The sequence below is a fragment of the Mesoplodon bidens genome (genome assembly GCF_964165515.1).
Source record: "Mesoplodon bidens genome assembly, chromosome: 16".
NCBI classification, from domain to species: Eukaryota; Metazoa; Chordata; class Mammalia; order Artiodactyla; family Ziphiidae; genus Mesoplodon; species Mesoplodon bidens.
Window position 1 is genome coordinate 73,546,256 of NC_138173.1, and position 27,786 is coordinate 73,574,041.

The 27,786-nt window shown below is 44.5% G+C and overlaps 1 protein-coding gene across 1 annotated transcript in view; it reads right to left on the reverse strand.

The window, feature by feature from the left end:
• Window positions 1-27,786, reverse strand: part of FAM135B (family with sequence similarity 135 member B) — a gene marked incomplete at both ends in the record, with an annotated part of 167,716 nt that overhangs the window by 20,113 nt on the left and 119,817 nt on the right. Inside the window, 5 exons of the mRNA XM_081258770.1 lie at window positions 594-748; window positions 7,283-7,356; window positions 8,309-8,464; window positions 14,918-14,967; window positions 17,085-17,238. Coding sequence (XP_081114896.1) covers window positions 594-748; window positions 7,283-7,356; window positions 8,309-8,464; window positions 14,918-14,967; window positions 17,085-17,238 — 589 coding nt within the window. The remainder of the gene's footprint in view (window positions 1-593; window positions 749-7,282; window positions 7,357-8,308; window positions 8,465-14,917; window positions 14,968-17,084; window positions 17,239-27,786) is intronic.

A 27,786-nucleotide genomic window follows, 5' to 3' on the forward strand; every position in this document is an offset into this window, starting at 1 on the left:
CTGTGCAGCCCCAGCAAAACAGATTGCAATCTGCACATGCACACACACACACACACACACACACACAAACATGTTACCTCTTCCCCCTGAAGTGAGCTGTTCATCCATTAATCCATATATTTACGTGCCCACTTTCTCAAATACTTTACCTGGCTCGTTCCATAAAGCAAGCACCGCATAGGAATGTCAACCGAATGCCATTTAGGTTCAACCAGAAATGAATTTATACTTGAATTGTACATTTGAGATAAGAAAAGATCTCCATCTGACTCTCAGGGGACTCTGGTGAGGGGGAGAATTTGGTTCCCAACTTACAGGTGAAAACACTGAAGCACTAAATACAATTCCACCCCAGGAGTCCAAAAGGGAGTCTTTACTATAAGTGTCCTTTGCTTCCATTGCTTTGTCCATTCACGGCAACAAAGTCATTTCCAATAACAAGCTTAACCTTAACCTTGCTTCTCCTCTAGGAACTGACAAATACTTCACTGATTTGTTCCCATGGCTGCTGGGATGTAAACAGAGCAACTGATGGGAACCCAGTGGTAAGCCCTACCCTTGAGGTTTCCAAAGCAAAAACGGAAAAGACACACCTGTGGCAGGGCAGTCCACATATCTGTCCTCGAAGATAACGGGCAGAGTGTTCCAGTCGCCGTCAATGTCCAGACACTCTGCGGGCAGCGGGGGCATGGTGGTGAGGTACTCTGAATTCCGGACATCCAGAGACAGCTGGCTGTGGGTCTGGATCCTGGGAAACATAGACCCGATGAGCATTCAAGGAAGATTTAAAGGTTTTAAACTTACTGCTCCATCCCTCTTATCCCAAGACAGCATTCAGAAAATGTTCAGTAGACTCTAACAATTGCCCTCTGTCTGTCTACCCTCCCTTTCTTCCCAGCTACCTACCCAGCCCCCAAAACCCTAGTCTGCTTTGAATCAGAACTGTTCTGGGTGCTGATCAGGACATGGATTGTGTGTTTGGTCAAAACACCAGGGCATTTATCACATACCAATTAGTAGAATGTAATAATACCATTCTAGTGGAATGTATGCTGAGTTTCTAAATGGCTAGGAATCGTAAATTAGTGTTTTGGAGGAAACCTGTAAATCTATATATACTTTACTCCTATTTCTCTAACTACCTATAGCACTTAGGGTCTTAATCATATTTGGTGGCATTTGAATACAGGACCATCTAAAATTGCTTTTTTACTGCTTGCTGTGTGGACAACAGGATCCTTGATTAGGGTATAAATTCCCCTAGTTCAGGAGCCATATTTTTGGTTTCTGCATATAGGATTTTAAAAGGCCCCTTATTCCTCCTCCATGACCCAGATATCGCTCCACGAGAAGTGATATGATTCCAGAATTTGAAATAAATAGTATTCCTAGTTCAAAGGCTGGGCTGGTGGAAAACGTTTACTCCCTTCTCCTCAAGTCCCTGCAAAATGGCAAGGGTTTATTTTTCCCCCATGAAGGGAAAATTATTAACAATCCATCATTTTTCTCCATGCCAGCTCAATCACTCTTGCCCAGGCAAAGATGATGCTCTTATCAGGTTGGTGAGTTTGGGAGAAGAATTGAGCATGCATAGCTACTTCCTGTCTGTCTGTCTTTCTGTCTCTTTGTCCAACTGCAGATGTTTTCAGAGCAGCCTGACTCTGGAAGTCCCAAACTCACTCTCCAGCCCTTTAGCTTATCTGCCCGCAGAGAACAGTTCTGTAGCTGTGGAACGTTGCACAGGCCAGGGCAACTTCTGTAATCCAGCATCCTCAGTAAGAAATATGATGAAGATGGACATATACGCACATATGCTTTTTTATATATGTATATTTAACATAAGTATGAAATGTGCATATTTCATTTGCCTCTTATTTCTCAACTGGATTTTAACCTATGAAAGAAAAAGAGAAGCAACGTATTCTCTCCCTCAAAGCCATGAAGGCCGTTGCAAATTCATCATTCTTTGGACCATTGTCTGAATATGTAAATGGAATTTTGTTGCAATCAGTTCTGCACTTCTCAGCTATCATCAATTTTTGGTTCAGTTTTCAGCTTATTAACAAGGTATATTGATTGAACACCAACATGCATAGGATGGTGTGCACAGGGTAGGGAGTAAACCTAGAGGACTGAAACTTGATTCTGGACCTAAAGAACTTATAGAGTCATGAATAAGTTAGGTGGTTAATCAGGTTAATTATAATACAACAGGATAGGTGCTGGAGAGTCAGAACTAAGTTATTTTAGGCAGGGAGTTCCTTCTTGCTGGAAGGTAGTATACAGACATTGTGAATGTGACCCCACGCCTCAAACAATGCTTCTCATGTGTTAACAAATAACCAAAACTTCCAGGGCATGTACGCTGTGAGCTACCACCTCACACCTGTTAGGATGGCTGTTATTGGAACAAACAAGTGTTGGTGAGTATGTGGAGAGGCTGAAACCCTTGTGCCCCGTTGAGGGGAAGGCAAAATGGTGCAGCGGCCATAGAAAACAGTACAGAAGTTCCTCAAAAACTTCAAAATAGAGATACCATATGAGCTGGCAATCCCACTTCTGAGTATCTATCCCAAATAATTGAGATCAGAATATTTAAGAGATATTAGCACTCCTATGCACATAACAGCACTATTCATAATAGCCAAGATATGAAAACAAGCTCATTGCCCATGGACAGATGAATGGATAGAGAAAATGTGGGACAATGGAATATTATTCAGCCTTGAAAAAGGAGATTCTGCAATCTGTGACAACAGGGATGGACTTTGAGAACATTACGCTAAATGAAATAAGCCAGTCACAGAGGGACAAACACTGCATGACTCCACTATACATGAGGTATCTAAACTAGTCAGATGCATAGAATCCAAGAGGGGAGGGGTGGTTGCCAGGGGTTGGGAGAGGGGAAAATGGAGAATTGCTCATCACAGGGCATAAGGTTTCAATGAAGTAAGATGAAGAAGTTCTAGAGATCTGCTGTGTAGAGCATATAGGGCCTTGTTCATTTCATTTTTATTTCAAGGTCAGGTTTATCCTGACTCCCGGAGTACAGCCCAACAGCATACAGATATTTCTATTTACAGGTCAAAAAATCTATATTCTATTTTTCTGGTGTACTCTTTAGGATAATGGTTCAATGCTATATAGAGTAGCCATAGCAGGGAGGCTAGGAGTGTGGGATCTGGACTTTGACAGATCCATGTTTGCATCACTTGCTTGCTGTGTGGTCTAAGTTACTTAACCTCTGTGAGCCCAGGTTTCTCCAGTTTCTTCTGTAAAGTGGGGATAATAACAGTTCCTTGTTCAGGGGCTGAGTGTGAACATTAAATGAGCCACTGCATGTAAAGTATTCAGCACAGCTTCTTACCAGAAGCTTCTCAATAGACTTATTAGCACCAGGAAGGCAGGTGAAGTGCCTGTTGTGTTCAACTCTATATACATAGCAACTTGTAGAATAAATGATTTTTAAAAAGGAGACGGTGTTACAATTATTACTACAGAAATCATAAAAGAGTGACATCTCAATGATCATTTTACAGAAATTAAGTCATCAGTATAGGTCTTCATACTCATCAACATTTTCACATTCATTCATTCAATAAACTTTCTTTGAACACTTCCTTACTGTGTGAAAAGCACTGGCTGACATTGGTAAAAACAGAAAGAGGAACAATAAAACACACCCTTGCTACTAACCAGTTCTAAATCATTTTAAAACACTTTTTTAAACAGTGCAACCCATGGCAAGAAATGGTCTTCATTTTACGTGGCCACGGAGTACAACCACGCACAGTCCCAGAAACACACATGCTGAAACATTTCAGAAACACTTCTTACTACTACTACCTATCTTAACTTACCCTACCTTACCCTATCCTATGTCATTTAAAAAAGGCCATTGTAAATCCACTAAGATGATCTCACCATTCACTAAGTGACTGTGACCTATCATTTGGGAAACACGCTCTAGCGTGTGCTTGAACAAGAAGGGTCTTGACAGCGAAGTTTCACTTGTCCATCCTGATGTGGGAGGATGGTCCTGTCCCCTATGCAAACAGCATGAGCTCCCTGCGGCTGCACCCTCCCCTCCAGCTCTGACCACCAGGTGAGTACCCCCGTGTCCATGCACAGTCACCAGCATTGCAGAGCATCTGTTCACTATCTCAATCTACGATTTAATTCTGTTCACAGCCCTTAGGACCTGTCCTCCAGTAATTCTCTCAGTCTGAAATAAAATTTCCCTCTTGATTCTATAGTTCTTATTTAATGACATAATTAATCGTTTACCTCTTCCTAAATAGCATCATTGGTATTCTAGTATATGCTTTCTACTGTAGGTTAATATCTACTATTAACTGAATGGTAACACATTTCTCTAATCTCTGACAGAGTTGCACTATGGGGCAAATGTTATAATCTCCTAGGTATCTGCAGGGCTCAGTCCCTCCCCCTGCTTTAGAGCTCCATTCAAGTGTCTCCTTAGGAAGCCTGTCTCTGACAGCTCTATGAAATAGCACATTTTGTGCCTGTCACGCTGATATATTTCTCCATAGCACTTATTACGTTTGCCATATCATATTTATTTATGTATATATTCATATATTTATGTATATATTTATTTGTGTATATTTATTTATGCATATGCTTTCCATTACTAAAAGATGAGCTCCATGACATAGGGACTATGTCTGTTTAGTTCACTGCTGGGTATCCAATACCCCAAAGAGTATGTGGCACACAGTCAACACCAAATAGATACTTGTTGAATAAAGGAATCTCCTTTTCACATCTAAGCACAAGCTAAGCAGTAACTAGTTTGATGTCCCAAGTAGTATAAGTTACAGGATCAAGCTTTCAAAACAGGTATATGAGATTTGAAGTCCAAGGTCTCACCACCATGGTCACTTGCCAGGCGTTTAAGGCATTCGTTATAACTACCATAGCACAAAGTCTGAATTCCTCATCCTGGTCCTCCCCGGTCCTGCCTCCCTGTCTCCTACTTGCTCACTCCAATCTAGCTACACTTGCTTCCAAACACTTTGTGTTCCCATACAAGAACCTTTGCACCAACTACTCCCTCTGACTAAAGAGTCTTCTCCCATATCAGGGTATGGCTTGCTAAAACCCCAGTCTTTGCCCAAATGCTACATCCTCAGAAAGACCTCCTTTTTTCTCTTTGGCTAAAACATTCCTTCTCCCACACCCAGTGCTGTGTTGGAGCCAGTTCATATTGGCTTGCAAGAGCCAGCTGTATACGTCTCTCCCTGAATCCACATTCGGTGCTAACATATCCCTAGCTTGAAATTGACTATGGTGGGAGCATCGACACATGGAAATTGGCAAACACTACAGACTGGAGTTTTTTTGCTTGTTTTTGCTCTCCTGAGAGCTAGTTGTGAAACATTCATGAGGACACTGGCCATACCTCTTCTCATAATTTTCTATGTCCTCACCTTGATGTGTTTTTCTTTACTGATCACTATCTGAAATGATATCATGTACTTCTTGTCTGTCTCTCCACTAGAATGAGTGACCCATGGGGAGAACATCTTTATTCTGTTCCCTGCTGCATCCCCAGTGTCTATGTGAAGAGCAAACATTTGTGTTAAGTCATCAGGCATCACCTAACTCTTTCTGAGCAGAGTCTGCAGCTGCCCCAGGTCGGGTCCTGTGCATGGATGTTCTCATGTGATCCTCACAGCTATTATCCTACCCATTTTAAGGAAACGAAGACTAGGTGAGCTTCAGGGAAAAAACAAACAAACAAACAAACAGAAAAGTAATTCTCTCAAGGATCTGTGGCAAGTAGAGCAGCAGGATTTTGAACCCAGGTCTCCCGGATACCATATCATCTGCACTTTGTACAAGTGGTTGTCATTCCAACAAAACTCTTCCAGGACACTAGCTGCCTATGTGTCTGTCACCGTCTTGTGTGTTCACACTCCTTGGGAATGCAGCCAGGGCCTGGCAGTCTGAGGTTTACATATCGTTGTGGTGATTTGGAATTAGATTTCCTGCAGTAGTCTTGAATTGCAGTGCTTTGCTCAGTGGTCCTCAAAGTGATGCTTCTATTTGCCAAATTAACTCTCCCAATTTTTATTTAAAAAAAATACAGTTGGTTCTAGCAGGGGGCTGGACTGAATGAATGAATGCATGAGTGAGTGACTCTAGATATTTCTAGAAAAGCCATTTTAACATGAGAGATGTTTTCCTTGGTGCCCCTCTCAGTTTCAGAATCCATGAGGCAAACTTAAACATTGCTGGGGCTTCCCTGGTGGCGCAGTGGTTGAGAGTCTGCCTGCCGATGCAGGGGACATGGGTTCGTGCCCCGGTCCAGGAGGATCCCACGTGTCACGGAGCAGCTGGGCCCGTGAGCCATGGCCATTGGGCCTGCGCGTCCGGAGCCTGTGCTCTGCAGCGGGAGAGGCCACAGCAGTGAGAGCCCCGTGTACCGCAAAAAACAAACAAACAAACAAAAAAAAAAACATTGCTGTAACTTTCCAACTAGAATTAAGTGTGGAGAGAAAATAAGGTTATAAAGATGAAGGTGAAAAGATCTTTGGGTCTGTCCTAAGTGATGGATGGATTTCAAGTGTTTCTCCTGCTGGATTTACTATAGCATCTCAAACATTATTCCATCCACATTTAGTTTGGAGGCAAACGTACTATTCAGAAACCAGAAGAAATGCTTGGACTTGTGTAGCTACGGCCAGACATCTTGGAGGAAGCAATGATTGTGCCCACAAGGGAAATCTACAATGAGAGACAATGACCTCATCTTTTGTCAACCCTTCGACTTTTCTGAATATTTTTAAAATTTTTCTGGAGGAAGCCAAACTTAGATATTCATCTGTCCTCCTAATTAGGTAGTTCAGCCTTAATTCTTATGCTAAATGCATTTCATAGCTGCTGCAAAGTCTCAGGTGATTTTTTTTTTCTGACATAGCTTGTGCCCACACCACCTGCTTCTAATTCATTTTGCAAAGAGGACTCAGCACAGATGTCTTCAGGGACCTAGAAAGTCTTGATTCTGTCTACAGAACCATAAGGATACTCAACAACAACAAAAAACTTTGGCTACTGATCCTCTCTGACACCTGCCAGCTCCTGCCTCTGCAATTTGTCTGACTCTTTTGCCTTCAGAGAGAATGCACCTGAAAGTGAAGAGGTGGGCAGACTTCTCTCCTTCATGATTGGAGATGAAGGGAAGAAATAACTTTGAACAAGAATGTCCTTGGCGCTTAGGGTTCACGATGTGGGCATGCAACTGGTTACTTACAGATTTTCCTGAAACGTCAAGACTGCAAGTTTTTGGTGCTCCATATAAAAGAAGGCTTCTGAAAACCTTCGGACCTGAGGAATAAAATAGTATAAACAATGTAACTCACTGGGTGGGTTTGGCCTTCACTTTTTTTTTTTTAATTATTTATTTATTTATTTTTGGCCACACCATGCAGCACGTGGGATCTTAGTTCCGGACCAGGGATCGAACCCATGCTGCCTACAGTGGAAGCACAGGGTCTTAACCACTGGACCACCAGGGAAGTCCCTAGCCTTGGCTTTTTAAAAAGAAATTAAGGCTCAACGAGGGAAGTAACATATATTAATATCAGGGAGAGCTTAGCCCACAACCCAGAGGTTCTGAAACACTAGTATTTCTACCCACCCCCCGCTGCCCTCTCTATTTCTGGTTCTTAGCACAAACCTGATTTATGGACACAACTGAATGCATGTTTATGAATCTGCTCTTGGCTTGCGTTCTGTCGTTTTTACATTTAGGTCTTATTTCTTCTACTAGAATATGAGACCCTTGAAAACAGAGGCCGTAAATAAATGCAGATGAAATAGAATGTGCAAAGCCAGTCATGCAAGTGTGTCCGCTAAGCTCTTTGTAGACTTAGCTATTTGGTCCTCTTGCTGGGAATGAGAAGACCAACATCTTTTATTAGGCATTAGTACCCACCACTGTGCACTCAGGCTGGTGGCAAAAAATGTGCTAGGAACAATAGAGTAGATGTGAAGACACTTCTTTGAAACACTGTCAAAGCACTTCGTCACGTCCCTGAGATGGGCCTGCTATCCCTTGGTAGCCAAGGAAGGTATTTTTTGAACAGTAGAGCAAAGACGTGAAAGCCGAAGGAAGTTCATCAAGTTTCACCGCAAGTTCACGGTGGAGCAGGGCTAGCGCTTGGGGCTGCAGAAGTCCATCCTGACTTTAATTCTGCCCAATGAACCAACTGTTGTAAAGCTTCCTTGAGAGATCACTGGTGCATGATTAGAGAATTGATACCATTTAACCCCTTACCCGCAAGGTGTGATGCTCCTGGGTGAGATAAGCGGTCACTTGGGAGTGTAATGTCACCGTGTCCAGGAATTGGGTCCACAGAGCCATCAGGTGGGAGGCCAGCTGGGCAAGATCCTTACTTATCTGCTCAGCTATCTTCTCGGGATTATTCAACATCTGGGGAGGCAAAAGGGTGGCAGTAAAGGACCTCTGCTCCATGAAGCTACTGCCGTCTTCCTCCTGAAGCCTTTACTGGCTTCTCTGCTTTTAACGAATCCCTCTCCTTTCTCTGGACTCTCCTCTGCATGCTATTACGTTCTGAACTCAGTACTCGACCATCATGATGGCTTCCACTTATTAATATCTACTAGTTGGCAGGTAGAACACTAGGAGTTTTTATATGCCCTTTTCTATTTAATCCCCACCAGGAACCTTTGGTAGAGTTATGTAGCCATCATTTTATACAAAAATTAAATGAGAGAGGATTAAATAGCACACCCAAGGTCACACAAAGCTGAGATTCAACTGTAAGACCATCTCACCACAATGCCACGGCACTACGCTGCCTTTACAGAGTAGGCGTCGTAAAACATCTCCCGAGAAACAATCAAGTCTTTATAACCTCATGGCATCTAACTTGCTAGGTGATTTCCACATGGCCATGCTCAACAGACCCGCCACCACCTTCCCCCCATCACTCCAAATTTCTTAAGGAGGATCCCAGGTTGTCTTAACGAAAGCTTGAAGGACCCAGCCTACAGAGGTCGGGAGCCCTTGGGGGAACTTTTGGCTAGCTTCAGTTTAGAACGACGAGAGCTGTCTGCCTGGGGCTAACTTTCATTGTGGAGAGGTGAGAAGAGAGATCACATCACTGGGGACATCACTGAGGACAGCCAGAGAACTAGTGGTCCAAGCCTAACACTGAATTCTACGCTTCATCACTTACCCACCAAGAATTTAATGTGCATCTCCTATATCCCAGGCACATGTTTAGAATACATGGGAGCACAAAGATGAATTAGAGAGTGTCTCTTGGGACTTCCTTGGCGGTCCAGTGGTTAAGACTCCGCACTCCCAGTGCAGGGGGCCCGGGTTCAATCCCTGGCTGGGGAACTAAGATCCTGCATGCCGCAGGGCATGGCAAATAAATAAAGTGAAGTTCAGTAAAGGTATTTTTTTTTTAAAAAAAGAGTGTCTCTGCCTGCAGAGAGCCTCATTCACCAGAGGAGATAGGAAGGTGGGTTAACCCTGAGGAGTATAGCCAATATTTTATAATTTTAAATTCAGTATAATCTGTAAAAATATCAAATACTATGCTGTATACCTGAAACTAATATATTGTAAATCAACTGTATTTCAATAAAAATAGGTTTATACCATCCCTATCCTTAATATGCTTAAAAAGTCAACTTAAGAACACTGAAAAAAAAACAGAGTGGTGGGCATGTGTCTGTCTTGGAAGATGCAGCAAGACGCATAACCATTGCTGTTTCAAACCCATCTCTGAGCTCCTTCTTTGCCAGGTGCCTCAGTTTCTTCATCTGCAAAATGAGTGTGCAAAGCAAATAACCCTTTATTGGGTGTAACAGTGTATGGGGAGACTAAGTTCAAAGCCTCGCTTGAAACACTTCAAGTTCCCTTCACTCTTCCTGGACTAAAGGCTGATGCTAGTATAAGGCATGCTGGGTGGAGCGAAGCATCTGAGAGTAAGAAAAACAGAGAAGGGCTTCCCTGGTGGCGCAGTGGTTGAGAGTCCGCCTACCGATGCAGGGGACACGGGTTCGTGCCCCGGTCCGGGAAGATCCTACATGCCACGGAGCGGCTGGGCCCGTGAGCCATGGCCGCTGAGCCTGCACGTCCGGACCCTATGCTCTGCAACGGGAGAGGCCACAACGGTGAGAGGCCCACGTACCGCAAAAAAAAAAAAAAAAAAAGAAAGAAAAGAAAAACAGAGAAGAAGGAATTTGACCCTCTGTAGGGCTCTTTAATTGTTGGGTATTGCAGCTTTGTAATTAATGACTAACTTCCGGGTACAAGGCATCATTCACCTGTAGCGTCTCTAAGCTGCTTCTTCCAAGAGGAAAGATCAGTCTTTGATGACAACACAAGCTACAAAACTCCAAAACGAGAGAATGACCCTGTCTTCTGATGGAAGCACTGTTTCCATCACTGGCTCTGTTGGGAGACGGGGACCAGACATGGAACGTCCACTCTTGGTTCAGTCCCATAATCCATGGCCCAAAGAGTTAAGAGGCAGAAAAGGAAGGACTGGGCTGGGGAGAGTAGGGGATGTGACTGGCCACTGGAAAACCTCTAGGCTGGAGAGTAAGGCTTTTAGATGGTCTATTAGTGCCTTATCTTTACATTCTCCAACACGTTACCCTCACTAGTAGACGCCAAGCTCCTGCATCAGCACCGGGCACCTTTCTGCCCCTGACAATGTCCCCGGCCTTCCCTCTGGCTACCTTCCCTCTGGCCCAGTGCTGCCCATGGCTCCAGCCGCACCAACCTGAACACACAGCTCTTTCCAAGCACCAGGGCCTTGATCGGGCTGCACGTTCTCCTTGGAATGCCTACCGCCTCTTCCAATCTCCTTTCTCCCTCTCTTCACCACTTTGGACTTGTCTGTTCTCCACCAGGTAACTGTTTCAGAAGCCCGTGCGGTCCCTCTTGTTCCTGATGGTTCTTTCAGAATTTCTACTGTGTTCCACGTGTAAGCCTAGCCTCCCTTCTCCTTGCGGTCAACTTGACCTTGCACAGACTACTCTCATGGCACCACTTGCCATAGGGTGCTTTGGTACCCTTCTTTGCCTGCACCCCGAGCTTTAGCCTTCTCAATATTCTCGGTACCTACACCGTGACTGATGGATGATGGAAACTCGGTAACTCTTTATTGAGTCAGCTGGTGACTTTGCATCAGTGAGAGGCACCCATGCCTTAGGAACTGGACTTCCTTTACTGGCCTTCTCGCCCTGACACCCATGGCTCTCCCCACCGTCCACTCCAGCAATACTGGCAAACACAGCATGAATTCTGAGCTCAGCCCCCAGAGAGGAAAGGAAAAGCCATTCATTAAATGTGTCTTTGGGAGCATTATTTTCTTCCCCGAGTTGATTACAGCAATGGTTCCAGATAGGATTAAGGAAGCTTCTAATTAAGCCACAAGAGGACTTTCCTGCTTTCACAGAGGCCTGGGCCTGTTCAGTTACAGATGATGGGTGTGGAAGGGTCTCTCTGGTAAGAAAAAGAGAAGCCCTTCACGCTGACAAGGAGGCAGTCTGGACCCAGTGCCATTTCAGGTGAAGCTCCTGAAAAATATACAGCCACCCCTGCCGTGCTTTTCATCTGGGGCTAGCCACGCTCCTTTGCTCATTTAGTCACCACCTCCGCCCCTTGATCTGTTTACTGAAGTCTGAGCTTAGAGTATGCTGAGCTCTGGGAAGCCAAAGATAAATACGTCCGGTCTTGGAAGGGGCACATGGTCCAGTTACAGCTATTTATTTCGATAGTTAGACCTACAAAGTACTATGAAAGAGATAGGTCCTGAGTGCTGTGAAAGGGTCATGGAAGGCTTCCCGGAGGAGGTGATGCCTGCATTGCATCTTCAAGGTAAGCAGGTGTCAGGTGGAGGAAAGCCTGCTTTATACGCCCTGAGCTAGCCGCATTCTCTCACCATGGGCCTTAGTCCTGGCTGCACACTGAACCACTGGGAGACCATAAAGCATTTGGGCCCATCTCTGAGGGTAGGACCCAGGATTTTTCTATTGCAGTCTGGTAGACGCTCAACATGATTTGAACCTGTTTGCTGTACCAAAGCACGTGGCTGAGTTTCATTAGAACCTTTCCACCCGTTACGGAGAGCACAAGCCATCCCTTTTCTAATCAGGCTGCACAGCGGGGATCCTGATCATGGGCCCCAATCACCTTTCCAGCCCAGACCCCCAAAACTGGCTTCAAAGGCTCCCTCTGCAGCCGTCCTGGGCCCCGAGCCCCCACGGTGCTTCCGACAGGTCGAGTCTTGCCCTGGCTTTGCATGGTTGTTCCCTCCCTGCCTCACTCCTGTGTCACCTAGAGCCGCCGGGGCTCACAGAGGCCCCTCGTCTTACACTTCCTGGTCCAGCACTGATGCTAGTGACAGCTCCTGCCTCATGCGTGAACAAATCTGTTCCACCCTAGGCTGGTAGTCCTGGGGAGCTCTCTGCCATCTTTGTTGTATTTCCAACAAACAGTAGAGTAGCTGGCACATCGTAGGTGCTTAAGAAACGTGTAAAAGATTTGCACAGAGTAAAGGTGCAGATGAAGTACGCCATGACTGTAGAGCTCTATGCTTTCAAATTGTCTTAAATCACCTGAAACAGTTTCCACTGTCCAATCCATCCTTGAGATGGATGCTTTTGTGACCATGTGCTTGGTTGACCACTAGGTGGCGATGTCCTGCCTCTAAAAGTTCTGTGGGCTGTGAATGTGCCTTTTGCGGGGGCGGAGGGCAGGGAGGAAGCTCTGTTTCTTTCACTCCCAGCACCAGGCCAGCCCTTTAGCAAACCACAGACCAGGCTGTGCTCCTCCCCGACTCCCCCTTTCCCTCCGTGTCACCCAGCTGCATCCCTGCAGCAGTCAGCTTAATTTGGTTGCTTTGTACCAAATAAAGCCTGAGGCAACACTGTCACTCAAAACCAGGGATCTTTTTCCTGCAGTACCAAAGGAAGCAGGCAACCCGCTGGGTTTTCATGAAATATATCTAAGAACTCACTGGCAGCTGGAGCTGCGGCCTGAACCACTGCAGGGACCAGATGCATCAGTATTGCAGTGCCTCGCAGATGGCCTTGGGTTCAGGTCCCCAGCCCACCCCTTAGTGGTTCAGAGACCATGATGCTCCCCTGTGTCTGCTTGTGGCCAAACGCATGGGGACATATCCATGTCTCCCCCTGCACTCGCAGGCTGCAGTGGGGGAACCCCTGGTGCATTTGTACGTTTCAGGGGTACAGCATAATAATACATGTATATATTGCGACATGATGGCCACAGTAAGTTTACTTAATACACCCATCACCTCACATAGTTACAATTTTCTTTTCCTTGTGACGAGAACTTTTAGGATCTACTCCCTTGGTAAATTTAAAATATATAATACAGTATTGTTAACTATAATCACCATGCTGTATCCCCAGAACTTACTTATAACTGGAGGCTTATACCTTTTGACCACCTTCGCCCATTTCCCTCACCTCCCCCCATCCCCCCTGGCAACCACCAATAGGGTCTCTGTTTCTATGAGGTTTTTTTTTTTTAGATTCCACATATAAGTGAGATAATACAGTATTTGTCTTTCTCTGAATGACTTATTTCACTTAGCATCATGCCCTCAAGGTTCATCCATGTTGTCACAAATGGCAAGTATCCCTTCTTTTTGATGGCTGTATACTATTCCACTGTGTACAGACACACCGCATTTTCTTTACGCATTTGGGTGGACACTCAGGTTTTTTCCATGTCTTGGCTATTGTATATAATGCTACAATGGACATGGGGGTGCAGATACCTCTTCAAGATAGTGATTTCATTTCCTTCCAATAAATACCCAGAACTGGGATTGCTAGATCGTATGGTAGTTCTATTTTTTAGTTTTTTGAGAAGCCTCCATACTGTTCTCCACGGTGGCTGCACGGATGTTCATTCCCACCAACAGTGCACGAGGGTCCCCTTTTCTCCACATCCTCGCCAGCACTGACCCCTTGTGTTTTTGATGAGAGCTATTCTAACAGGTGTGAGATGCTCTCACTGTGGTTTTGATTCCTCTGGGGAACTTGTGATGAAAATGCAAATCCCTGAGCTCTACTCACATCTACTCTGTTTTAACCAGTTTAGATGGGACCCAGGCCAGGGTGCGTCTAAAGTCCAAATGTGTTTCTACTGAGAGGCCAGGGATGAGGAACACTGGTTTAAAAGATAGAAACGTCAGTTGGCAATGAGACAGTCTCATGAGTCCTGCTCTGAGCAGGGATTAGCTGTGTCCCCGACCCTGAGCTACACACTCCTTTCCATCTCATCTGAGTCTTGTTACATGAGGAAAGCAGTGCTCACCCAGACCATCCAGTGCAACGGGATGTGAAAGTGTTTCAGAGATTGTAACTAACAGAACAGCATGCATTGGCCAAGTACTCATTAAGCACATACCCTTAATATGTGACGGATGAACTTTGGGCAAATGCAAAGCACTGTCTTCAAAATCATCATCTTCATGGAAGCTAGCCTCCTGCCATGTGTGAGTCACCTGAGCACAGGTGCAAGGTTTCTGTCACCCTCCGTGAGAAGCACATAGCCCGTAGTCAATAAACGTTTGTTAGATGCATGGCTAACAGACAAATAAAAAGTGTGAATGTCAGGGAAACCAAGACCTGTTAACGTGCTTGGTGTTTTTCAAAATATCTAGCACATGGCCAGGCACACAACAGGTGTCTAAGAGACACAATGATTTAGGGCAGTGGATGGAAGAGTATTTCTTCAGTTTAAGATCTAATGTGAGGTAACCAGTCGTGTCTTTTCATCTCTGATTTCTACACCAAGCAAGCAACTATGTTTGCCCCACATAACTACTGCCATTCAGAACTAAGGAGTCAGTTTCCTAATTACCTGTAGCTCTGAGCACAGCTGAGAGAGTGTTTCTTCAACAGCAAGTGACTCTAGGAAAGAAAAAAAAACCCACACAATTAAATGGACACACAGTGAAATGCAGAATTTGTTAACGGAATGAATGGAGCACAGATTTCAAGTCGGCACTGAAGTCACAGAAAAAAACACAGCTTCTGTGGACTTTCCTTATCTATTCTGTCTAAAGGGTCCTGTTTATAAAGAGGGTGATTTGGACCCATGTGGCTGCACACTAGATAAAGGTCAACATTGTTCCATGGATGCATTTCTAAGAAACAGAAGAGCCCCATGTTCACTTTGTGTGGTCCAAAGCGATTCCACATTCTGTTGTGCTTTTGCGGGTATGTACGCACATGCAGGCACGCACACGTACACACACGTCTGTGTGACACATCTAGGACCTGGGTCTGTATGTCCTTCATACAGGTGGATGTTCAGAAGTCCAGGGAAGTGGGGTAGCAGAGCTAAGACTACTGCTCAGCGCCACCAACTTGTCCCAGTCTTCCGCACTGGCAACAGAGAAGCCCGCAACCCCACCGTCTTACAGCTTGAACTGGGTGGACTCTGGCCGCTTGTGGTTTCACGGTCGCAGCTTTGCCTGTGTTTGAACTTTCCCGTAGTTCCATGAGGCTGTGGTCAGACCTTGCATGTGGCCGACACGTGGGTTTTAATTAAAGCATCGTTGCCAAGGTGAGTGCAAGGAAACCTTCAGTTCCTTGCGGTCCTCACGGATGAGCACATGCTGCCTGTCCAGCAGCTGTCCTCAGCTCTGTGAACCCCACGAGGCACAATGCACTTTTATCACTGATCATGGCTGTAAGCTTGGGGTCTGGCACAATGCCTGGTACACAGTAAACATTCAATAAAAATATGGTGAGTGAGTGATCAAATAAATTCAGTTCCTTTGGGTTAAAAAAAAAAAAAAGTAGAAGCAAGAAGCCAACTGCTAAGGCACTGTCTTCATTCTCCCCCTGAGCTAAACTGGCTCTGTACTATGTGGGTCTCCTGTGACTGCCTGAAAAATTTCAACTCCAAGATCACGTGCTTCAAAGGGGGCATTAGAGCTGACAAAGCCAGATGGTAACAAGGCACCAGAAGTCAATGCAACAACAACAACGTTGCCCCTATGCCTTCATCCTGTGCACCAAGCACTGTTTGTGAGGGCTCTGGGGGGCTTCTGCCCTCAAAGACCCCCAGTCTAGCGGGGAAGAGAAACATGCAAATAAATGATTGTTGTGTGGTGTGTTCAGTGTAATAACGGATAATGCACAAGGCCATCAATACTGCCAGAGCAGGATTATCTCAGCAGGGAAGGTCTCAGGGTGTAGGGAGGGAAGTTGAGGTTCCTTCCCAGCAGGACTGTTATTACCCTTGAATACCAGGCTAAGGACCTGGCTTCTGTTCTAGGGGCAAAGGGCTTCATCAGAAGACTTAGAGCAAAACCACAACCCATCACCTGCTGTAAATGAGTGTGACCTGATATAAAGACTCTGCCCCGGGCATCACTGAAGAATCTCTGTGCTTCTGCCTTGTTGAGCTACACACTGTGACCCCGAGCAGTCATTTCACCTCTCTGACATTCAGTTCCACCATCTGTCAATCAAGAGGGATGAGGCCCAATGATCATGATGTCTGATGATGGACAAGAAGCAATTCATCCCCAGAAAACCAAAACCAAATATGGTGATTACTGAGAGCTTGCTAATATCATCCAGATGAAATATATATATATATGTAGAAATACCTACATATATATATATATGTAGGACTGTTTTATACTCCTGTAAGTTGCAATACAGTAACTACAGACTAATTAAGAAAAAGGCTGTAAACAGGCACTTTCCCTTAGAAAGCAACTCCACATTATGTACCCATAGCACCAGGTGGGAAGTAGGTGTTTAATAAATGCTTCGTGGATGAATGAATGAGTTAATGAATGTGACTCGAGGTGCTTGCGTCCTTTCTCCCTGCATTGGCACGTCTGAGATTTTCTCCGGCTAGAAGGATGTCGAATACAAAAAAAAAATCTGAAACGGTGCTTGCTACTGTGACATTTACAAAAGCATGCTGACTTTTCTCGAGCCCCAGTCCAAAAGAGGAAGTTCGGTTGGCTGCTGGGGTGAGTTTTCCCCTGTGCCCAGCCCCTTACCCAGCTCCATGCGTGGCAGCTCAGGGATGTCCCTCATGATGGTCAGGAAGTAGGCACGGAGTCCCCGGTAGGCGTGTAAGAGCAGGAAGCACAGCTCCCGGTGCCACTTGTAAGCATGCTGCATGCAGTTCTCAGAGGGCACGTAGAAGCTCCCCTGCAGGGGAAAACAGAAACGCAAGCTGAGGGCTATCCCACGTGGCCAGGTCCTGAGCAAAACTGGGAAGCGGTTCAAGATGCCAACAGAAGAGTTGGAATGTCTTCCCTATCCTTCTGTATGGGGAAACCACTGAAACCGGCCAAGCCTCTATCTTACTGTGTTCAAATTAAAATAATAATAGTAATAATAATATTAGATGATGGTGACGAGGAGGAGGAGAACACAGACCTCACAGGTTTGGGGCCACTGAATGTCACCCACTTACAAGCCTCTTTCTCTTGCCTCTGTAAGAAGAAGCCATGGGACGGACTGAGGTGGGCTCCTTTTCACAGGGAGCTAAGGCATTTAGAAAGACCTCTGTATTGACGGATGAATAGCACACAGTGCTGAGAAGGAGAAAAATGCTTTGCTGTAAAATAGGAAGTAGTTGTGAGTTGCAATTCTCAGTGTTGAAAGTGTAAGAGACTGTGGATGTGCCCGTGCAGTGTGAGAAGGCTCTGTACATTCTACGGTTTCGGTAGCTGTAGGACGCACGACAGCAGTAGAATTCCACACATGTCATTTGTCTGATGAGGAAAAGATGCCTAAGTCTACAGTTTACTTGGAGGCCCAGACATGATGAAGAAGAAGGACCTGGACCGTTCTGACTTCCTTGCAAGCCCACCAGAGAAGGCTGGCTTGCGGTGAATTTCAGGAAGGATTTGTTTTAAGAACAGAAGAAGGAACCTCACCAGGATGGGTTTGGGCAGAAAAAAGGAGGCACTGAGTAGTGACCTGGAGAATTCTGCGGATGTAGGAAGCTATTGCTCACGTGGATAAGAGGAGAGCAAGCAAATGTCTTTTCATGGTCCATCCAGGGCTTCCTGGCCTGTCCTGCTGGGAGAAACGCCAGGTGGAGTGTTGGTGGAATTGCATCCTCTTGGTTTCTGTGAGTTGACTTGCATAGTTGTCGATGTGGCAGCCTCTTGCTTCCTTTGTTTCCTTTTCTCTTGGCTGCCATCTAAGAGGGTTGAGTTGGTCCAGTGGGGGCAGGACAGGTCTGATAAGGGTCAAGAGCCACCTGAACTCCATCTGTATCCCCAGTGGTGCCATGAAGGCAGACAATGGTGGGTAGAATTATATTCGCACTCACCACTGCATCATGATAGTTGGGTCATGGCTCGCAAGGTGGCACAGATTAGGACACCTGGATGGAAGTCTCAGGTCTGCCGTCCCCTCACTCTGAGGCGGTCTTAGATTCGTTCCCTGGGAGAAAGACTGCAAGACAGGGATTGGCCTGCAGGAAGGTCATGGCGTGTGCTCTTGGGAGCAACGGCCACGGGAGAGTAGGGTGGGGCACAGGGAGGAGGTACACTGCGCTGTCATGCAGGCACAGGGACCTCAGTCGATCCCAGGGGGAGCTCTGGACCTGCAGCTGTGTGGCCTTGAGACAGGGGCCAGGTCTTTGTACCCATGCACTGACTGTCACTGGGCATGGGTTACCTCGGGGAAGAGGTGTGACCTTGGTCGGCAGCTCTCCCAGACAGGGCAATTTCCAGAGAGGGACTTGGCCATATGCAGTTGGCCACCATCACCCTTGGTAGGATGAGCAAGGAGTGATTCAGGCCTGAAGATAGAAACTGGGCACCACAGAACTCCCTGGAGAAAGTCTCAGCAGCATCCTTCACTCCCCAGTGCCTCAAATTAAACCTGGCTTTACGTTATGAGGTCCCTTCTGATTTGAACGTAACAGAGACATTCAACAAGCTTTATCATAAAAAGACTTTTCCATTTCATAAGCAGAAAATTCAGTCAGGATATCTGTGGTTGCCAGGCACTCAGGGTAACTTGTATATTCCCATTTCTCATCTTTCCTATTATATTAAGATCAGAAGTCAGTACAGTTATAGGAAGACCAGCAAAGCTTGTGCATAGCAGGCTGTGTGTGTTGGACTCCCCAGGTCTATAGAGCAAGAAAGAATACGCTAATCATGAAACGTCTAGATATTCCCATCATACTGTATCTCACTGGATGCTTAACAATCACCTTATAAGGCAGATATTCTAACATTCGTTTTCAAAATAGAATACAGATATGGTAAAAATCTCAGTATTACCAAAGGAAACACAATATAAAGTTCCCTATTCCCTAGAGTCCAATAATTTTCTTGTACATCCTTCTACAATGCTTTTATATGTATACATACCTATGTGTATATATGTGCACTTATATACATATATGTCCTAAAAACACACCGAGACACACTCACGTTGAAAAATGCTCGGGATATTTCTTGGCTACTCATTTTTATCACTTATGCCTTGAAGTTCTTTCTTCTCAGACCAAAGAAATGATAGCAACTCCAATTCCCATTTCATAGATTGAAGACTGCGGCTCAAAGAATCTAGTGAGTTGTACAAGTCACTCTGCTTTGCCCGCAGCAGAAAGGATTCTCAAGTTCAGGTGCTCAGGGAAGGCAGGCCTTTCTCATCTGCCATGTGTGCCTTTGAAAAGCATGGCTGGCAGAGGACAGCGGCTCAGCTAGGTCTGCTTACTTTGACATAGGCATTAATACAAGTCCTGCAGTGACTCCATTATCTGTGACTAAGCAGAAATGAAAGCAGACAGAGGATTAACAAAGGCATCAGATCTCACAGCTCTGAGTCCACAGCCTGTTTACCTCAAACATCCCCTGAACCCTCCAATTTCTGGTCCTGCTACCTGCTCACAACTGCATTTTCTTATCACCAAGGCCTCCTTTTGACAGTGCTCCAGGACCCATGGAAGAGGGCAAGGGATCTACAAAGTATGTTATTAAGTTTCACTTTTAAGACTAGACACCAATAGCATATGGATTTTTCGAGAGAGACGTAAAGAAAATGTTGGAGAATCTTCATAAGGCTGATTTGATATGATTATTGAAATAATATGAAGTCAAAGTGTTCATCCAAAGAGAAATCCTAAAAAAATATGGCTGGAGGTGATCATAAACAAAACCAGTGCCATTTCCCATAAACACTCAACAACACGACTTTTAGAAAGTGAATGATTTGCCACAGAAAATCCCATTAGCCGGCCCTCCAGGCCTACAGAGCCAGCATGGAGCAGCCAATGCCTGCCCCCCACCCCGCCATTAGAATTGCATGAAGTGGATTGAAAAGCCCTGCCCAATCTCCCCAGCACAAAGAAAGAACACTTTAGCATCCCTCCTTTTCAACAGAAAGGAAACCCTAAGTAATACGACAGATTCACGCAGGGTAAGCAGAACATAGGCTGTGTGCAAACTCACAACAGAAGGCTCCCGACCAGGGCCCACCCCACGGCATCGTCTGTGCAACATCTGTAAAAAGGGGATGATAATAATCTGGCTTTTAGAGTTGCTGTGAAGGATTAAACAACAACACTCAGGTAAAACACAGACTTACGTGATGCCCCAGTGTAATGTCAGGGTGCACTAAAAAGAAAATGTTTTTCAATTAGGACCCACCCACTGATGGCCTCTGGAAATGTGTCTATGGATTATGCAGCTCAAACCTCAATGGTCATCCACATAGAAACCTGCAAATGGATTTTAACTTGATGGAAGTCTTCTGGGAGCTGTGCAGGGATAAAGTTTGGTTAGAACACAGAATCTGGAGTCGTATAGGGTCTATTCCTCGCTTGTGGACTATCAGCGTGACTCAGTTGGTCCTCAACACCTGAAATGTTAGTTTCCTAACATGAAAAGTGGGGACAATAATAAAGTTAAAGTGCTTAGTATAGTGACTGGTTTATATTAAGTACTTGTTAAACGTTAGAAGTTTTGCTTTTTCATTCATTTATTACCTAACAGGTACCTTGCCATCACATCAGACCTTTGTATACATGCCTCTCGAATGAGTCTGCATCTCTACATCTAATTACTGCCCTGGGCTCTAGAGCTCTCTTCCAAACTGCTGATTGGATAGCTTGCCTGTTGTCACAAACGCATCTTGAAAGGAGCTTATTACTGCCCCCCTTACCTGGTCCTTCTCTTCCTTCTGGTCTTTGTTAATGGACCCACCTTGCCCAACATCCAAGAAAGCCAGGGAGTTCCTCTAGTCTCCAGACTTCTTTCTCACCCCAAGAACCAGTTATGAAGTCTTGAAAGTTCTAAAATGCTCTTGCCTCTGCCCTTGTTTGAGTCTTCTCTATTGCTCACTTTAATTATTAACACATCCTTCTCCTGGGTCTCACTGCCCAGGTCTTCCCTTTCATCTGCAGCACCAGTGTGTTCCCACTGTCTACAAGATCAAGTTCATATTCCTTAGCACGGCATTCAAGGCCTTGAGCCCCGATCACATCTCCTGGCTCAGCGGCTGCCTCTTATTTCACTCCAGAGTCCACTAGCTGTTTTTCCTTCTTTTCAGGGCCTGTCCCCTTGCTGCCTAAAAGTCACCACCAAGAATCAGGTCAATGTCCTGTTCTTTGTAAACCTTCTCCAACTGCTCCCTCCTCTTGGGTCCCTTGCACATACCTCATTAGACCACCATTATTTCTGTAAATTTCTCTCTCTAACCCTCCCTGCACACTTTGAGGTTAGACAATATGCTATTTGTCTTTGAACCTGACACACCTAGGACACAGAATGCAATGACTACATGAACAGTGAATGAATGAATGAATGAATGAATGAATTGTAGCACCCTCTAGAGGTCTTGGCAGCATCACAACAAAATGGGCTTGGTGAACATAGCCCCAGACTGAAGGTCCAAATTACCTTCACTTCCCCCTACTTAAGAACTGTGGAGCTTTCACGCAATTTTGGAATTTGGATTTGCTAGACTACCACAATAATCATGCTATAGATATTTATGTCCTGTAGAAATATACTTATTTATACTCTATATGAAATATGTATACAATCTGATTTTTACTAAGCATGCGGTAAACATTGATAACTTTTCATTTAATTCAGACACACCCATAAAGGCAAAACACATTTTTGTATAGAAATATCAGTCATCTTCTGTGTTACAGTTATGGGAGAATGCACAAATGGAATTGGTTTGTACTATTCTGAATGTTTCTTTGAAAAAGGAATGCAAGCTCAATCAGACCTCAAAATCTAGAATTCTATTAATAATAGCTACTGTTCATTGTATGCCTGCTGTGTGCCTGGTACTATTTTTTTTTTGGCCCCTGAATTTCTCTTCTTGGTGATTCAGTGAGTTTTTCATTACTATCTTTGTTTTTAACCAATAAGAAAATAATAATACAACAGCATTAATAAACAGCTAACATTTATTATTTGACTCTATTAAATACCAGGCATTGTTTAAGTGTTTTATATGTACTAATTATTTAATTCTTCTGCCAACCTGATGAGATAAGCACAATTATTTATCCCCATTTTATAGACTGGGAGACTGAACTCCAGAGTGATAAACAACTTGTTTGCAGGTCTCATGGCATGCAAGATGTGGATCAGCAATGCAGACACAGTCTGACACTGGAAACCACACATTCCTAGTCTTAATACTGAACTTAATCTTCGAATTGAGCTTCAGGAAGTTCAAATAGCCTGTGTTCACACATCCAGGAGGTAGAAGAGTTGAGCTTCTAACCCATGTTAAAGCCTAGATTTTAAAAGGAAATCAGCTCTATAAATCACAAAGGGAATCAAACCCCACCCCCACTCCCCACCACGTGCTAGCCTTTAGCTTTGTAACTAACTAGCTGTGATTCCAGGAAAACAATTTTAACTTTCTGGCCTTTTAATTGTCAGCAACACGTTGTTGCTATCTTGGTTAGCAGTTCCCAATTTTTGTGTCCCAACACACTGGATTGTGGTGACTAACTGTGAGCTGAACTACAAGTATTTGTTACCCAAAATGGTTAAAATATAGAAATCACAGATGATTTCATGTTACTATGACTTTGTCCAACGCTGTTCCTGCCGCCCTCTTACCGACACCCCACAGAGGTTCCTTCAGCAGTAGAAAAATAGAGTGAGCATTGTCAGGCTTGGACAGATGGGTAGGCATGGGGTGGGGAAGGTGACTGACAGTCCCAGGTCTAGGTCACATTCCCACCCAGGGAACTGCTCCATTCTACAGGCATGTGCTTGCTGCCTGCCATCTTCACATGGCTCCAGCACTGAAGCATCATACAAGTAACTGTGGAATGATCACAGAGAGATCCTACATGGCTCCAGCCATAAAAGAAGTAAACTTGGGTTTGTGTTTCTCTCCCTCTATAAGTTTGTTTTGCCCCAACCTCCCCTCCTGGAAATCAGGAACAGAATATTACTCATCTTCTATTCCCAGCTACTTTCACCTAGTGGGCAATCCATCCATGTCATTGACTGAAGTGATATTTAGAAAGAATGAAGGGTCACAGTGGACCTGAAGAGCTACTCTGTACAAGGCTACCATGGGGGAGTTTATGACATAATGTCCCACTGAGTGGAGCTAGAGCCAACGGCTGGAAGTTCTAGGAAGGTACACACTGTGGATGAGAACACTGCTTCTCCACTCTTGATGTGTTTGCAACGTGGAGGGACATCCAGTAGCATAGTACTCCTAGCTCCTCTCTGCCCACTTACTGAGCAAAAGGTGAGTTTGGGATAAGAAACTAGGTTCTTCCCTGGTGTCTTCCTCTCTTAGTAGCAAGTCCTCCCTCAGAGGCATTTATCTCCATCACCTTCAGCCCTGGGGGAAGCCTATTAGATGAGGTGCTCTTCAAGGGAGGCCTACATTTGTCTAGCATGGCTGTATCTGATTAAGTAAGTAGTCAATTCTAGAGTTCAATGTCCGGGACCCCCCTTGATCAAAGATGTAAACCAAATCTCACATCTTAGTTTGAATTCTAGTTTGTCTTATTTTGTCTTATTTTCCAATTGGGTCAGCACTCAGTTAAGAGGAAGAAGGTATTGTGTATCAGTTCCCCTTCACACCCGGGAGATTTGATCTCTTTGACAATGAAGTCACTAACGTTAACACTTCCCTGTGTCATACGACCTGGGGTGCTCAGGAATAGAGGGAGCAAACAAGAAGAGCGGCCAGTGTTGGGTTAGAACAGACCAGTGGATTTCAATCACTGTTTGGAGAAATCCTAGGGATACCTTAAACAGTAAGAAACGGGCAGCGTGGGTGAGGACCCCACTTCATCAGAGCTTTTCTGTTCACAGCAGCCTTATGATGGGTTCTGCAGAGCATTCATTTGAAAAAGAAGTCCTTAGTTTAAAAAATAAAGAAAATTTGAAAACCACTGGACTCATCTAATGCCCCTGAGTACTCAGCTGTTCCATTGTAGTCCAGAAGACAAGTACAAATTGTGTAGCTGAATATCAGACCTCAACAGTCCTTGTTGTTTATTGTTTTCCTTCCTAATTCCTAATTATTGTTTTCTTTCCTCTCTGTTTATAAGCCTGTTTTAAACAGCAGTTTTTACAAAGATACTTTTTGACTCGAATTGCTCCAAAATGACAGTGAGGTATTTTTTTCCTTCCACATTGCAGGAAAAAGCAACAGAGTTCCATAAAAATTCAGTGGACTTGGAATTACAGGAATGACCTGGGGTCAAAGGGTTAAGTCCTGCTTTTGCTGCTCCCCAGCTTCAGCCCTTCTGACAGTGGCTTAATTGTCCTCCGGGTAAGAATGAGGAGAAAGGGGAAATGTTCTTTGCCTTCCATAAAGTACAACAAACACATAGTCCATTGGTCTTATTATCAGTAAGAACGCCGTGTGAATCCTTCCAGCGATGTGCTTAAGTGATGGTATTTTCTTTAGTAATTTGTTCAATTCCTATATAACTAAGATATTTTGACCTATTTAAAGCTTTAAAAAGTATAACTCGTTAGTAATTAGATAAGTTGACATATTGAATCTGAATAATTCATAACCATCTTGTAAGTTACTTTGATGCTTATGATGTAATTTGGATGAATGCATATATTGCTGCTATTGACCCACTGGATTTTAGAGAATTGTGCATTTATATTAGAAGTATTAGGATTGGGAGTCCCACTGGGTGTCTTCAGCTCATCAGTGGGGTCAGTCCAATTCCGTTTATCCTCATGATCCTAATTACTCTATACTTGGTGCTTCCTGTGTACCTGTCATTGTGCTAAACACTTGAGCTCCAAACATTAACACACCCTGCCCCCACCTGGAGGAACATATTCTCAAGTTAGAGGAAATGGGGACACAAATGCAAAAGTGTAGTGCAATGCAGTAGGCATCATACTAGAGGAAACCTCAGGATGCTGTGAGTGCGTGGAAAGGCGTAGGTAGGGAAGGTTTCCTAGAACAGGTAGCGCTGCAGTTGAATCTTGAAAGACTAGGCAAGTAGAGCAGGGATGAGGGAAGGCACTGAAACTGTCATAAACAAAGACAGAGAAGGAACAAATTAATAAAGTGCAGGAAAATATAATCAGTAGCATGCGGCTAAGGTAAATGCACCCAGGAGAGAAAAGCAGGAGATGATGCTAGACAGACAGCCTGGGGTCTGGGCATGGAGGGTCGGTCATATCATGTTGATCAAAAATCAATTCCCAGGCACCCAGAGACACAGAGGAAATGGACAACATGTGTGCCAGTGTGCCTGTCAGTGGGAGATGGGAAGACACGTGTCAAGCCCTCTTCTATGACTCTGGCTTCTCACTAGTCATTGCATCTGGACCTCCAAACATGTAGGGAAGTTGAAATCATAATGTAAATTTGCAAAAGCCGAATGGTCCAGAGACATTAAGTAAATGGCCTGTGGTCCCATAAGTACTAAAAGACAAGTCCAGCATTCCAAAACAGCACAGCCTTGGTCTGTTATCCCAGAGGGTACTATTCTGAATGCCCCAGAATCAACATCTTCTCAACTGAAGACAAGACAGCAAGAATAGGGATAATAAAAACAGTAGGAGTAAGGTGAAATGGCCATCAGATACACTGGATTAATTATGTAGCATGTGAAGGGTCAAGCAATGAATACTTCCACCCCCAAGAGGCCAGTTCCAAGATCATAAACTCAGACGTATCTGCAGAATAAGTGAGCTGTCAGTCTCAGTGCCTTGGGATCTTGTCACCACTGTAAATGTTTCTACTTTGGATTCTGTAGGGGTTCACTATGGTCTCTTAAAAATGTAAAATTCTATGCTTTTGTGATTTTAATTATGAAAGGTATTAAATTCCTTTAGCTGCCACTGGGACCGGCATAGAGTCAGCATGTATAATTACTCTCCTATTTCGAGTTCTGAAGTCTCTTGTGTGAATTTGGTCCTTGTCTTTCCCCCTCGTACTTCTGGTGGGCTTTCTATATAGCTCATTCTATAGGGAACCTGGAAAGCAGACCAGAGCAGAGCATCATTGAAAACAGATTCTATGTTCTGATAGCAAACATACAAACACCCATGTGGCTCCTTTTAAATCTTCTTATCTGAGACACACAGAGCACCCAGAGTCATTTCTAAGTGAGGTGGGGGATGACCATCTCAATGTCAGATGGTGGGTATGGGCATGGGTATGGCCTGAATGAGGTGTGCCCAACCCCAGAGCCCACACTCCTGCACCACCAACAATTAATTCCGGCCTCCCTGGAGCGAACGCTGGCTCTCTCTTAGCCTCTGCAGAAAACAGATCAGGCTGTTCTGAGAAATTATTAAGGCAAATGGGAGGCCACTGCACCAGTATTGTCATATTAGAATGTTTAATTCTATAAGAAACCAGCTCAGAATACTTCTGGCTTTTATTGGAATGACCATAGCAATCGTAGAAACCAAAATAAGAGTATTTGTATAATAAGTCATAGTATACCTAGGGCTTTTAAATCAACTCTATAAAGTCTGTGTCATTATGGTCCTCATTTTATAGATAAAGAGACAAAGTGGTGGATCTCTCAAAGTGTCAGGAATTGAGAGTTTTCCATACAATATTATCCAAATTTATAGACCAATAATAATCTGAACACATTTTAAGTAAAATTTGGATTGTGTCCAGGACCACGTTGCAATCAAATATTTCTGTGCATTAGTAGCTGCATTTTCCTCAGAGTTCAAGATCAAGCTGTTAAATGTAAAGGCCACTAAAGCGACAGCATTAACGTTGCCACACTTCTGAACCAAGGTTAGACATTTGAGTTGTTTTTGTTTTTTTGCGGTACATGGGCCTCTCACTGCTGTGGCCTCTCCTGTTGCGGAGCACAGGCTCCGGATGCGCAGGCTCAGCGGCCATGGCTCACGGGCCCAGCCACTCCGCGGCATGTGGGATCTTCCCGGACCGGGGCACGAACCTGTGTTCCCTGCATCGGCAGGCGGACTCTCAACGATTGCGCCACCAGGGAAGCCCTTGAGTTGTTCTTAATGCTGGTCTGAAGTTAACTGGCTGCTCATTACTTGTTAGTACTCTACTGACTACGGTGAGCACCTTCTATATGACATACAGCCCGATCTGAATTGGTGATTATCACCTCACCGATACAATAAGAATAATAAGAGCAATTACCTCCAAGAAATATGATGAGGAGCAACTAAGACAGCAAATGGAAGCAGGGTACTTAGAAGAGTATCTGGCAAAGAATGAACATCTGACAAAGAATGGGTATTTGTATTACAG